A 14,343-nucleotide genomic window follows, 5' to 3' on the forward strand; every position below is an offset into this window, starting at 1 on the left:
CTGACTTTTTTTTTTCACTCGTAGCTAATGTTCGTGACTTCAGAAAAGATGCGAGAGTGGCTATGAAGATTTTGGGGCCCAAACGACGATGACATGCGGCAGTTACTGGTACTGGACTAGGCACCCATTCATGAAATGCAAGCTGCGAAAAATGCTTTCGAGGAGCATGATACCGACATGCTCTACGGCCTAATAAAGTTCATCGTACTAATAAAATGTTATAACCATGCAAACTGTTTTCTTTTGCGCGAGAAAATTTTGTTGTCGCCATCTTGAATTTTGGCGCCATTCCGAGTTGCGCTACCCCCCCCCCTCACCCGCTTTGCCGGTAACTTCAACTTGCTGTGGTGGGGGGAGCTTGATCAGAATTTTACAGTAGTTATTGGTTCCGAGTCCTAGCTGCATGTGCATTTTCGCAGAGGCAACGAAAATTTGCACACACTAGGGGGCCGACAGCCCGTCTGTCCCACCTGAGAATTCACAAGTGCAAAATCGTAAGCAAATTCACACCATGTGAAATGAACTATACTCTGTTGTTGAGGTCGGGGAATATTGGACTCACCAGGGCCACTCTTCTGAGGCAGCAACTGTTGGTGCACTCCCAGCAGTTGCCGCCTGGGGCCCAGAGGCGGCAGCACGCTCCCCGCTCCGCCATATCCTCTTCCCAGTCACCGCATCGTACACGGGGGCTTCCACCGGCTGGTCAAGCTGTTTTTCATGCAGAAGGGCCACTTCAGCCACGGGCTCCTAAGCAACCAAAGAAAGAAAAAAAAAAACATTTAGCCGTGTCATGCCAAAGTAGGTTAGTCGGTTTGATGTGCTTTCAGTAAAAACATCCCTTTCCTATCAGTCTCGTCTTACTTTTGGATCAGCTCGCCGCCTTGACCCGTTGAGAGCCAAAGACGTAAACATATGGCACTGCGAACAAGTCCCAAATGGCCGATGCCGTATAGAGTTAAAGCTGGACGTAATGAACTTGAATGTAAGAAAATTCTAGACATAGAGAAGTATCTAACTTTTCACAACCTCTTGTCATAGAACACCATGCATTAAGGACCTCAGTATAACGAAGTGCATTTGTATTCGATTTCAAAATAATGAAACTTTGCTTCTGCCACAAAGGAATGTCGAGAAAATAAATAAAAACTTTAGCGAATGCAGAAAGAAAAATTGAGAAGAAAAGTGAAATGACTGAATTACACGCAGCTGCTTGCAAATGCACCTCTCAGCCATGGCTGCACATGGCTGAGCACATATGCAGCCGTGCACCCTGTTTTAGAGATAATCTGCAGCGTGTGCAAAGAGTGACAGTGTAGAGACTGCGTGGCATCATGTAAGCTGTCCTCCCGCGCGCTTAGTATTGGGGGTTGCGTTATCTCAAGCTTCGGTGACCCGTTGGGGCGAGAGGCAGACGAAGCATTTGCTCCTCGCTGCCGGCGCTTCTCACGATAGCGTCGTCCCAGTGCGCGCGACGCTATCAGCCGCAGGGGCAGAGTGCACGCGAAAGCATGGCTGGCTTCGCTTAATTCATACCGCCGTTGTGATCATATCGTCGATGTGGCGTGAAACCATGTCATTCGTCGCCGACTCCCAAATTTATGAAAATGAATTGTTTTCCTCTTCAAATTTACTTTTTTGATTGCCCGATAATTAGGAAAATTCTGCGGCCCATTTCTGTGCAGGAAAAATCTATCGGCAACCGTACTTATTTGCATAAATGGTCGAATTTCAATACAATGAATTTTTTATATCACAATGCAAACTGATGATTTACCTACTTCGTTATATGGAGGTTTAACTGTATTTACAACGATGCCATCTCTATGTTTAAAAAACACGCTACTTCTACAACTCTGCTGCCCAAGAAGTGCTGCCACCTTGTGTGAATACAAGAAATTGTTTTTGTTACTTCATAGCCTCTTGGTTTTAGTTCCATGGCTTGCTTACACCAGTGTGCCAATGACTTGCTTGTTTATTGCTTACAGGAGTGCGATTACATCTGTTGACAGGCGAGTGCTCTAGTAGGTAAGTGATGCGTCTGTATGCGAACGATGCTGCCATGCCTGTGTGTCTTTTCTTGTGACTTGAAAGCTGATTGCCCCTCATTGGCAATGGTACAAAGGATTACTGCAAGTTTCTGACTCATTAGGTTCTTCTAATGTGTGCACAACTATTGAGTTTGGTGGCCCGCGCGCCATCTTGTGGCGTGCGGGTGGGACGCGCTGAGCGGTTAATGGCAGCAGATACGAACGCACGTAGGCAAACATATCGGGCCGTCTCGGCATCATTAGTTTAAGGGGAACTTAGGAATGCAAATACTGCATTAAAATGTTTTCCAGAAGGCAAAATTTTGATCGTTATATCCGATACATGGTGAATAACGCATCGTAATATATGTTTCTTTTTCTCATAGCCCTAATGTATAAGTTGACACCCGTAAGACGGCTCATCGTTATAACTGATATATATGTGGTATCGCTAAAAGTGGACTGCTCTGTAAACAGTGCATGTTTACCTATGGAAAATATTTTTTGTTACTTTATGGCCACTGCAAAAATATTACGGTAAATTTTTTCAGAATGGGTCACTCTGATGATTTTAAATCTGCAATAAAAAAATCGACCCTGGGGCGTTGAATTAGGCAAAGAAAAATTTACTCTCAAGGGGTTAAAGGGATGGTAAACTGAAACACAGAATAAGTTTAAGTTGATATGGTATTCTTGAAGGACTCTACTTTCCTTGATTTCGAGGTGCTAGGTTGATTATTAAAAGAGCAAATTACAGTCGAAGTTCTCATTTTCAAGTTTCATGCCGAAGCCTCAGGGCTGGTGCGTCATGGCAATGCCACAGATTGCAAAGTATCTTTTCACATTTACACTACTCCGAGATAGCCCAGATGCCCACCGACACACTTGGTGCCTTCAGCACTTGCTCGGCATCGAGCCGACAGCGGCAGGCGGCAGTGAGCCATTTGTGTGGTGATCCCAAAAACTCTCCAGAGGGGAGTCACGCGGCACGAAGCTGCAGAAGGCTTCTCACTAGTGTGTTCACTCCCTGAGAAAAAAAAATGAATTTTCATACATATCTGCAAGTGGCCGGAAATATTTGCGCGCTTGGATTGAAGCAATGAGGTATGTTGTATATGCAACATCTAGAGAAAATATGCACAAAATGTTTTCCACTGTAGCCCATATTTCATTATAACCGGGTCCGATAAGAGCAGAATTTATTGCAGGAATAATATAGGCAAACCAAACTAAGTGAGGAGAATGGTCTGTTATATCCGAAAGTATGTTGTATGTGGATCCGTTGTAACATGCATGGACCTATTTTTGGAAGGGTAATTCACTAACACAGCTTAAATAATTTTCCCTTTTAGGGCTCCTTCTACGTTTCCTCATCATTTTCCCACTTAGTTCTCAGTGTACTGACTGATTGACTAATTTATTGATTCATTCGTTCCCAGGTGTTAACATCCCAAAGCAACACAAGTGCAATGCGGAGCACCTTAGTGGAGGACTCTGGATTAACTTTGACAGCTTAGAGTTCTTTAGTGCACTTATATATAAAGTATGTGAGCATTTTTGCATTTTGCACCCACCAATAATGTCGCTGTCATGGCCAAGGGAACCAGTGACTTCATTTTTAGCAGCAGAATGCCATAACCACTCTGCTATTGAAGCAGGTGTTCACTGGCTACAGAGGGGACAATAAGGCAAATACGACTCAGTCAAGATTAAAGTGACACACATTTTTCAAATAAGAGGCAGAACCGATGGGCCCAATTTTTGTCTGTCCCTACCATATGAAGTCCCACCATATGAAGCCAACAGATAACAAAACAAACGAAAGCCTAGGAGAAGCTATCGTATTTACTCAAATCTAGGCCGGCCCCGATTCTAAGCCGACCTCCGGATGTCCAAAGCCAGAAAAAATTTTAAAAACTTACCTCGAATGTAGGCCGAACAGAAAAAAGTGAAGACAGCGTTCACAAAATGAAAACAGCATTCATTTAATATGAACATGCTGAGCTCACTCTACATTATCATAGCTGCTAGCCTTGTCGCTAAGCCCAGACCACACGCACACTTGCGGACGTGCACAAGCTTGCGTCCTCGCGCCCATGCATGCACACACAGTACGGCATCACACGCATCAAAATGCGGCGCGATCTCGGTGAACAGCTCCTCTCTGTTATTGCGTGTTTATCTTCCTTATCGCTGTCATCTCTTCGTTGCGGTACAGGCAAAAGCATCTCCCACTGCCCCTTCCAACGACGGAAGTTTTTCTCATCGATGCTGAAGTCAAGTCCCGCCTGTCTTACTATGCCTCTGCGGCTAGCACAACTTTTCATTTGAAAGTGGCACTATAGTGTGCCATTATGATAAAACCATGCCAAACGCCGATACCATAGAACCAGCTTCTATACGACACAGGTCAAAGCAACGACATCGCTCGTGTACTTCAGTTGGCTATTAGCCCGGCTAGTAGTGGCTGCGATACTGACTTTTCTAGATGGCGCCAGCTATGGACCATATTTATCATTTTCAGTTACAAACAGGCACATTTTCTAAAATCTTCAAATCTAAGCCGACCCTAAAGTTTTGTACATGATTATTTGGGAAAAACTATTGGCCTAGATTCGAATAAATACAGTATATGTAGTTTCTATTTGAAGTGTACAAATGATGACTACAGCAGAACCTCGATACAGTCCCATTTTGCAGAATTTCCTGGTGCCAATGTTCGCGATCAAGAATACATAAAAAGACAGAATGCAGTCACATTTCTTTTGTACCGGTTAACAAGTTCCTGGAAAACGCATTATTTTCACACCAACGTCCACTATATCCCACATGAACCATAATAGGTGCAGGACAGGCGCGATCGAGAGCCGTGGGCACCGCAATGGCAGCTTCCCCACAGCACTCGCCAGCCCATACCAAGTGAAAAAGTCAACCCCCACTCGGATTTCATTCCTGCACTTGCAAATCTCGCAGATCGTCACACCATCACCATTCACAGCAACAGCACAATAGCCTCCAACCCATTGCGATAAGTGCCTTCACCGATCTGCTTCGCACCACTACACGCACTGTAATAACCCAAATGCATCGCCGTTCTCTCCTGTAGGTACGACGTAGTAGTTCTGCGGAAACCCGCAAGGTGGAGAGAAGTAATGAATAAAGGGAAAATCAGACATCCACCCGTTCGTAGCAATTGCTACAAAGGAAACCCATACGGGTTCCTCAAAGGAGAGCCTCATAGTTGAAGAAAAATTCGTCCTGGTCCGGGACTCGAACCCGGGACCACCGCCTTTTCGGGGCAGCCGCTCTACCATCTGAGCTAACCAGGCGGCTAGCAGATGGCAAGGCGAAGTCGAATTTGTCGAAACTCGAAGTCGAAACTCTTGCCTTTGCTTCGTGTTGTCGACAAATTCGACTTCGCCTTGCCATCTGCTAGCCGCCTGGTTAGCTCAGATGGTAGAGCGGCTGCCCCGGAAAGGCGGTGGTCCCGGGTTCGAGTCCCGGACCAGGACAAATTTTTCTTCAACTATGAGGCTCTCCTTTCAGGAACCCGTATGGGTTTCCTTTGTAGCAATTGCTACGAACGGGTGGATGTCTGTTCTCCTGTAGGTAGTGCGAAATGAGCATCCCGTTTCGCTCTGGCAGCATCGTGGCATTGTATTTTGACGTTGCCCATGGGCTCGACTTCATTTCGGTTTCCCATCACTGTCTTATAATAACAACCCGCATCTAGGGCTCCCCAAGCTCGGCATGTATTGGCGCCTCATGCCACAACTATTCTCCTCACTTGGCGGGCACTTCAAAACTTCTCGCCAAAATGCATGCCTGAAGAAGCTGCTGAGCTAAGGCAAATTCAAGGAGCACGAACGTAGGCTTGCCAAAGATACGAAACGGCAACACGCATGTCTGGCCGCTAAGGCCCCAGCAGTGCTTTGGCAACGTGTGTTGCAACACTTGACACAATGCTTCACATTATGTGGATGCCAACTACATTTGAGCCTGGCAAAGATTTTCGCTACGTCAGATCTTACGTTTTCCTGGTTAGTACACTTTCTTTCTTTTTTTCCAAAATGTGTTGAATAGAATTGAATTCTGGGGTTTTATGTGCAAAAACCACAGGGTGATTATGCAATAAACAAGAAGAAAGGGGGTTAACCGAGGGGTCTGATTTTTATTAGCCACATAAGAAGCCAACAAACACTGACAACATAGGGGAAATTACTTGTGCTTAATAAATGAAATAAAGAAACAATAAATTAATAGAAATGAAAGTGGATGAAAAAACTCGGTGCAGGTGGGGAACGAACCCACAACCTTGGCATTTCGCGTGCGATGCTCTACCAATTGAGCGACCACAGCGCCGAAAGTGGACGGGGGAAACGGCGCCGCGGTAGCGACTGAGAACAGAAAAAAATGATGCAACAGAGTTATGCTTGCTTTTTGCAAGTTCGTACGTTCCCGGAGAAACAAGATTTTTCCGCACCAACGTTCAATACATTGCCAAACTGCGATCATACGATACCTTTTCAGGCCACTAGATCCCATGCAAACAAGAAAATGCACGAAGCACGTGCGATCGAAAACAGTATATAGCCACTTGCTGCGGCAGCTTCACCGCAACACTCGCCCACAAGTCTCATGGGAAAATGACGGGACACACACAGTTACTTATTCCAGTACCAGCAAATCACATCCGGGGTCGTCGCTGCAGCATTCACAGCTATCGTAACCAACCCTACTGGAATAATCGTCTTTGCCTAACTGTTTTAAAGCATGTGGGGTGTAGTGTCATTGGTAGCATACTGCATGCTTTTAGTAGGCGATAATCCAAACGCGCCACCATTCCCTGCTGCAGGCGGCACTTCGGCAGCATACGGCGTAGCCCGCCAGCTCGATTTTGTTTCGGTTTCCTGTTGCCGTCTTTAAACACAGCGCAAAGGAAAACAACAAAATGTGTCTCAGGCTGCAAAAGCCCCACCAGCTCAACGTGCATTGGCATCTCGTGCCTCGTGTGCAACGATTCACCCCATTACGTACATAACAAATACAGTTGAGGCTGTCAAATGTTTTGGTTACTTTGGATCTTACGTTTTCTCAGTTAGCATGTTTTTTTCTAGAACGTATGAACGATGTTCTACTGTAATTGCTATTGCAATACGAACAGTTCTTTATGTACTGTTCTAGTAGAGAATGAGCCGTTCGTTCCGACAGACGGAATGACACTAGCCAGACGCACCTTCAAGTGTGCTGGCTCTGCGACAATGCCGATCCGAAGCCACCCCATCCAAGCATTCCCATGCATACAACAGCAGCACAGTGCCAGTTTTCCCTCTAGGTAATACAGTGAGAAACTCTATAGACTAAGAAAAAGGCGTGACTAAGTTTTCTGGGGTGATGAACACACTGTTGCTACAATGCGGTTAAAAGGGTCTACAGTGATCTGTTGACAGCACCTCGTGCAGTACATTCATTGCTTGACCAAGGGTCAGTGTCAACCCGCCTTGGTTGCATAGTGGCTTTGGTGTTGTGCTGCTAAGCACGAGGTCCCGGGATCAAATCCCGGCCACGGTGGCCGCATTTTGATGGGGGCAAAATGCAAGAACACCTAAGTACTTAGATTTAAAGTACCCAAGGTGGTCAAAGTTAATCTGGAGTCTCCCACTACGGCGTACCTCATAATCACATCGTGGTTTGGCACATAAAACCCCATGATTTTTTTTGACCAAGGGTCAGTAACAAATAGAACCACACACCCTGAGGTTCTGGCTGATGGAGGCCTGCTGCGGACGTCTCTCAGATGCGCCCTCTCGACTGGACGGCCTGAGTGGGAAGAGGGCTTCAGCGACGTGCTCCCAACGCTCAGCACAGCACCACAGCCACGATGGGTGCACCACATGAACACCAGGCATGCGGCGAGCCTTGTTCACCTGGGCAAAGTCGGGAAGGGGAGGGAGCACACAGGTGTGACCAGGCACAAAACACAGTACATAATGGGCCACTAAAGCATAACCTTGGTGCCACCATTAGAGGGACAGTGAAGAGGGACACTTTATCAGTTTAGACTGGTAAAGTATTCTTTAAAAACTATATTTTTGTTAGTTTCCCAGCAAGGGTTCGATCAATGGATGAGAAAATGAAGGGCTAGCTTCCATTTTCTTATCTAATAACTAACCTATTAATGCGAAATTAACAAAAATAGAGATTAGAAAGGATGCTTTATCAGTCTAAACTTATTTAGCATCTCTCTTTAGTGTCCCCTTAACAGAAAATGCTGTTCACTCACTTGGCCTAAGCAATAATTTATTCATACGGCTCATTGCAGACATGTCAGTTTTGTTGACTTGTTGCGAGATAACCTGTTGGATAGTCTGAAGCCCCAGGATGAGAAGCAGGTATCACTGCTTATCCGGGAGACACATGGTTAGCTGCTGGTTGAATTTTTATTCTATTTTTTTTTTTTTTGAATTTGGCTGCAAACAATGTATACCATTTGGTAGAGGTAGCACGACCTTCCAGTTCAGGGTTATAGTATTTCCTTATGTCTAGGATAGAAATGGTTGCTCCCATTAAAAATGCTTTGGAGTTTCATAAACCCAGATTCTCAAGTTGATGACCCTTAGGGATTACATTACTACTACCATACTGCCTTTACTAGTAATTGAACATACAATGCTGCTTTGAGGCAATGGCCCTATTGTCACAATGTAGGGACAGTGAAGAATCAGTCAATGGCAAAGTGTGAGTTATGAATGTAACTCTGTATTGGTTGAGCCTGTACCCAGCAAAGCAAGTAACACTTGAACATGATGATAGTGGCAAGCATGATCAACTGTCGTCGAGAGATGATCTATGGATCAAGTGCGTTTGCTATTTATACATGACTCAGTGTACATTCTAGCATAATCATTGGTGCTAGCATACATTCAAGAAAGTACAGTCGAACCCAGTTATATCGAACTCGAAAAAAATAAATAAATACCTATCTGTTCGATATAGGGCATAATTCGATATAAGCCTGCGAAAGAATTGAACGTCATAAAAGCACATGCCATCTATAAAAGCACTTTACTGATGAAATTAGCTTATTTTCGTGTGAAATCGTTCTGTATCTTCTTCCGCTTGGGCAACTTCGCTGCCTACGACAGCACGCACTTATCCACATTGTCTAAAGAGTCAGACAGCTGATGCCGCAACCTTCCACACTCGCGCAGAAGCACCAGACTAGTGTGAGTACAACAATCACCTCAGAGGATGCGGGTAAAGGATCGTCGTTGCTTGCCTCATTGTGCCCACTTTCACTTGTGTTGAGCACAATGTCAGCAATGTAGTCTTCGTTTTCAGGCCCTCCCGTGGTCGTGACACCACCATCCGCACTCACAAACTCGTTGATTGTTGATCCATTAATGGCTTCTGGAAATTGCGACAGCTCGCTCCAAACTTTGGCGACACCAGCAATGGCTTCGTCGCATACATAAGCACTTTCAGAGTCATCACCAGGCCCATGGAAGCTGGCATGTCTAAAGCAGTTTTGGATGAACCACTTGCACACAGCCGCCTCAATGCTATGGCCATGCGTACACGTCGGGCACCACGGGCACCGGGTTGTTGGTCCGCTTTAGCCCTAACCTCCCACTTATTTTTCAAGACAATGCTGAGAGTGCACCTCGATATCTTGCATGTTGTGGTGACAAATGACTTCTTACCGCAATTATGATTACTAGATTTATGATTTCGAACTTCACGGCGAAAGGCAAATTCAGTGCGCTTCGTGCTAGCCATCACGGCAACACTGTGGGAGAAGGCCCACAAGGCGCAAACACAACGAACGAGAAAAGCAGCAAGGCAACTCGGACTTGCACCATCTTGCATGACAAGTGCACGAGAGCCTCTGCTTGGCTGTCTGAGCAGGCACTGCGGGCGGAACTGGATGATTTTTTGCAGGGGGTGTCAGCGGTGCGGTCACAGTAGGGAGAGTGGGTAGATGGAGTTGCGCCGCTGGGCTAAACCACTTTTGCTATGCGTCGGCGGGTTTCCTTGCCATCGCGAGCAAAAGCCAACTTTTGGGGGCACTTTTGAGCTGCTTGACGTTCGATATATCGGGAGTCGCTGCTGTTTTTGTTCGATGTAAGCGTAACTTTTGCTACATCTTCTCATAGTAACTATACAGTGTTCAGCAGTTGTTGGATATACAGAATAATTCAATGTAAATATGTTTGATATAGCCGGGTTCGAATGTACCCGGCTATATCAAACGTCGCATTTTTTGCGTCGCTATTTGCGTCGCACACACATTTTCATCACAGAAGATTCTTTAGCTGCAGAATTAGCAACAAAGTTTGAGAAAGTGATAACAATGTAACAGTTGTTAGCCGGTAAAAAAAAGGTCGGCATAAAAAGATAAACAATGTACAGTGCCAATATTACATGCACCTACACATACTGCAGTTCTTCTTTTTTTCTTGTCTTGCACTGCTTCCAATGTTACTACCAGTATGACATTTTAATATGACATTCTACATATACAAAAGATGGAAGGCTAGCACTGGTTACTAGTGATTGTGTGCTTTGTGTCATTTGTGTTCTCACTGCTTAGTTCGCATTGAAGCGAGATGCAGCATAAAGGTCAATACGCTCGTTGTTGTTGCCGCTCTTCCTCATGTCAGCATTTTGATGAGCATCCGCAGTGAAATGTTCATGTTTCCCTGTTAGTAATTGAAAACTACTATCCTTACTTCGTATAGCTGTCTAATAATTTCCTATCGCAATCAATGCTTCACCTTTTCGGCAAAACTGCAAGCTTTTTTCGGTGACTTCGCTCTTGCCAATTTTGGCTGCTTCTGGAACTTTTCTGCATAAATTTGCTTGAAGCAAGTACTCCTCTAACGTCGGTTCACCGTCAGAAGACTTCCAACTGAAAGTTTGGAGACCAACAGGCAAAAGTTTTGGGAACAGTATTTTTGTACACGTTGATGCAGCATTCGTAAAAGAGTAAGACGAGTACCAATTTGTCAACTTTACAGAACATTCTGGAGAGTTGGCACCTATTTGTATCTCCATGCACTTACGTCAATTTTTTTCTGTGTCAATATGTGCCCCTCTTTCAACTGCTATGTTTCAGCAACTAGCCAAATAAGAAGTACTTCTAGGAGCAAACTGACAAAGACAATATATATGTTGGACTACAGTGAAACCTCATTAAACCGTAGTTGGCCGCAGCTCAGAAAAAGTACCTACTAAACGGTAGTACTGCTTAACCGAAGTAGCATGAGATCGCCCACTTACCTGTCAAGAACGGAACTTGGAGAGAGTGCGATGAAAGGGGGGAAAAACATGCAGTATTTATTCACTTTGCACGTAAATAGCGTTATTTTCGTTTCATGCCACCACGGCTTAGCAGCGACGACAGCGGCCTGTCATCGACACAGTCATGATTGGCTCATTTGCGCAAGATGCGCGAGGCAGCCAATCGCAGTCGAGAATTCCGATCTGTATCGGGCTTGATCTTGATCAAAAGTGTTCATTGGTATTACTGAAGCTGTGAGCCAGCTTTTCAGCCAACCCCCTCTTCTCACCAAGCACTCGCATGGCAGATTCCTCATCGGCGTTGCATGTTCTCCGTGCACGCAGGCGGTAGCGCTGCAGAAGTCGTGGGGGGCCTTTTTCATTGCAGGGTGCTGTTCTCGTCGTGTCGATTGCATTCATGAGGCTGACATAACGCGCAGCTTCTACCACTGTCGGGCCTGAATTGTCCGTGCTGTCACTTTCCGTATCGTCTTCGTCCCTGTCGTTGGGGGACACTTTGGCAAGAACAGAGGCAACGATTGCGAAAAGTCGAACCTCGTAGCCGACACCTCTTCGCGGTTGCAGCAGCACTGCCGTGCAACTTCTTCGCATCCTAAATGACACACACCGTAGCCAACAATAGATCCTTGTCGCGTGCCAGCGGCAACTTCGTGTCACGTTCGATAGCACAAGCGATGTCAAATTTTTCTTCTACGCTGAGCACTCGGCGTCTTTTTTATCAGAGCTTCGGCATGACGCAAGTCCTTCTTTGCACGATGCCACAACGCTCTCTAGCATGGCGCCAAAATGATGTTGAAGTGGCTTCACGCGCAAACGCACAGGGCGCTTGGAGACTGTTCTAATCTCTGAGGCTTGTTGTTCTGCCGAGCCGCCCGATGGAGACAACGCACCGCTGTGTTTGCGCGACGAAAAGTGGAAACACTACGTGTTAACTGATATGTATGCAATAAGCTGGTACGGTTTATGTGGATACAAAACACATTATTTCCAATGGTCGCTGAATCGGCGATTTGACTTTACTACTTTTAAAACGAAACTACTGTTTAAGCAGGTACAGTTTAACGAATTTTTACTGTAGTTACTCTGTCATACTGGAAAAATGAGTGGCTCAAAATGATAATAGACAGTTTTAGTTTAGCGTACACAACTTATAGCGCACGCTATACGCTGTACTGTAGCATACACTAAGCAGCACACGTTTTTACAATTTTAGTTGGCCGGCGATATCTTCGGATCTCAGAGGCCATATGCCGTCGTTGCGGCTATTTCCCGAATGTAGCGATAGGTGGCGCTGACATCCCAAATGTTTCTTTCGTTAGGCTTCAACTCGTTCGAAACGAGAAGCGAACTCGAAAACACCACAAGGTTATCCATAATACTTTGTCGTCGAAGCAGCCTGAGACTAAGCGAAAGCCGTTTACATAATCATTTGCTACAAACGAAGTGCATTTTACAAAAGCAACGCCAAATTCAATTCGAAGCAGGCAGCCGGGACCGCCGCCATGTTTCACGCAAACTCCGCAAACCATGCAAAAACGCTCACGCTAATTCGTTTGCATTGCGTACGCCCGCTATACCCGCTATTTCTTTTAGTGTACGCATGGTATAGCGTATGCTATACTAAAACTGTCTAATACATACAAAGTATAAAAACAAACAAAAGTAACCTCAAAGTTGCAAGCCAGCACCATGCATTAAACTGCCACCATTCTTTTGCACTATACTCTGTTTTACCAGACTAACTCTTCCTCCAGCCAAGCTTGCCTAGCCACAGTGACACAGTATTACCTTTGCTGTGCCAAGCCTTGCTGCTACGAGATGGGTCACACCAGGGCTGAGGTCACGTGACACAGTGGCGCCTAAAGATTTCGCTACTTGCCATGCCCGGCTCTTTTCAGCAGGCTGCACAGAAAAGAAAGAAAAGTGGAGACCCGACTCAGATGCCGGCCACAACAACAATGTGAAAGTCACTGATTTTGGGGGAGAGGGGAGAGGGAGTCTAATGTGACAGAGCAACACAAGGGCTATGAGAGATGCATTCTACAAAAAACAAATAGGTGTAAGTGACCGCTTGTCCAGCTGCCTTTTCTTTTCTTGAATTCATCTCTTTTTGATGCCTTTTCTTTTCTTCCTTTCATAAAGATGCTATACTGCAGTGCTCTGGATTGATTTTGACAAGACGAAGTGATACTAACCCTTTAAGTGATTTCATATTCGCAGCAAAAAGTGATCTTATGTTGCATCTTTCTTTAACTAAAATATTTTTGAACTTCCCTGTTAATAGAACACTTCTCATGTGTTTTCAAGCAACTTACAACTTACTTCATATTCTATGTTTGCAAACCTTATATGAGCTCTTCACTAAGCAATATACATGCATTTGCCTTCACTACAAATGGTACCATTGGAAACGAGGAAAATGCTTTTTTATTCAGTGCTTCAAAATTTTAACTAATCTGTAAGGCAAAATAAAATGGCAGCTTTCTTTTGGATGTGCGACCCACATGCAGTGGCAGTGGCAGACGCCACAGCAAGTGCTACAAGATGACGAATGACCGATGACGATCGGCTTGGGCATGCATAAGGACTCTTTCCTACATACATTTGCCACTGAATTCGATACCTGTCCCTGACTAAGAACAGATGCATGTGGGTGGCAGAAAGGCCAACATAAAAGCTATCCATGTTTACAGTGCATCAGCACAAGCTTTCTTGCATGACAGCCACAACAAGACGATGAGTGCTAGTTAATGTGTATGGCTGGTACAGCTATGACACCAGCTCCACTTACACCACCTATACATGACAATGAGAGCAGTGCATGCACACGAGACACAATATTGTTCCTCTCCAACCTCAAAATGACATGCATTGTCTGGAAAAAAGAATAAGGAGAATTGAGGGGCTTTATATTTTGTTAGTTACAACCATACATATGAAGCAGATAGACAAAAAGTCTGGCCCCTCAGTTCAGCTCATTTGCATTTGTCGTATAGCAAGGGTCTCGACTCTG

The 14,343-nt window shown here is 45.1% G+C and overlaps 1 protein-coding gene and 2 non-coding genes across 3 annotated transcripts in view; 1 reads left to right on the forward strand and 2 right to left on the reverse strand.

The window, feature by feature from the left end:
• Positions 1-14,343, reverse strand: part of Fcp1 (RNA polymerase II subunit A C-terminal domain phosphatase Fcp1) — a 94,218-nt gene that overhangs the window by 19,858 nt on the left and 60,017 nt on the right. The window contains exons 8-10 of the mRNA XM_050174323.3: positions 13,119-13,232; positions 7,781-7,954; positions 563-747 (exon numbers count right to left, since the gene is read on the reverse strand). Coding sequence (XP_050030280.1) covers positions 563-747; positions 7,781-7,954; positions 13,119-13,232 — 473 coding nt within the window. The remainder of the gene's footprint in view (positions 1-562; positions 748-7,780; positions 7,955-13,118; positions 13,233-14,343) is intronic.
• TRNAF-GAA (transfer RNA phenylalanine (anticodon GAA)) lies at positions 5,282-5,356 on the reverse strand. Its single transcript has one exon. It is a non-coding gene; the product is annotated as a tRNA-Phe (tRNA).
• On the forward strand, positions 5,466-5,540 carry TRNAS-GGA (transfer RNA serine (anticodon GGA)). The gene has a single exon. It is a non-coding gene; the product is annotated as a tRNA-Ser (tRNA).

This window comes from Dermacentor andersoni, chromosome 8 (assembly GCF_023375885.2).
Source record: "Dermacentor andersoni chromosome 8, qqDerAnde1_hic_scaffold, whole genome shotgun sequence".
NCBI lineage: Eukaryota > Metazoa > Arthropoda > Arachnida > Ixodida > Ixodidae > Dermacentor > Dermacentor andersoni.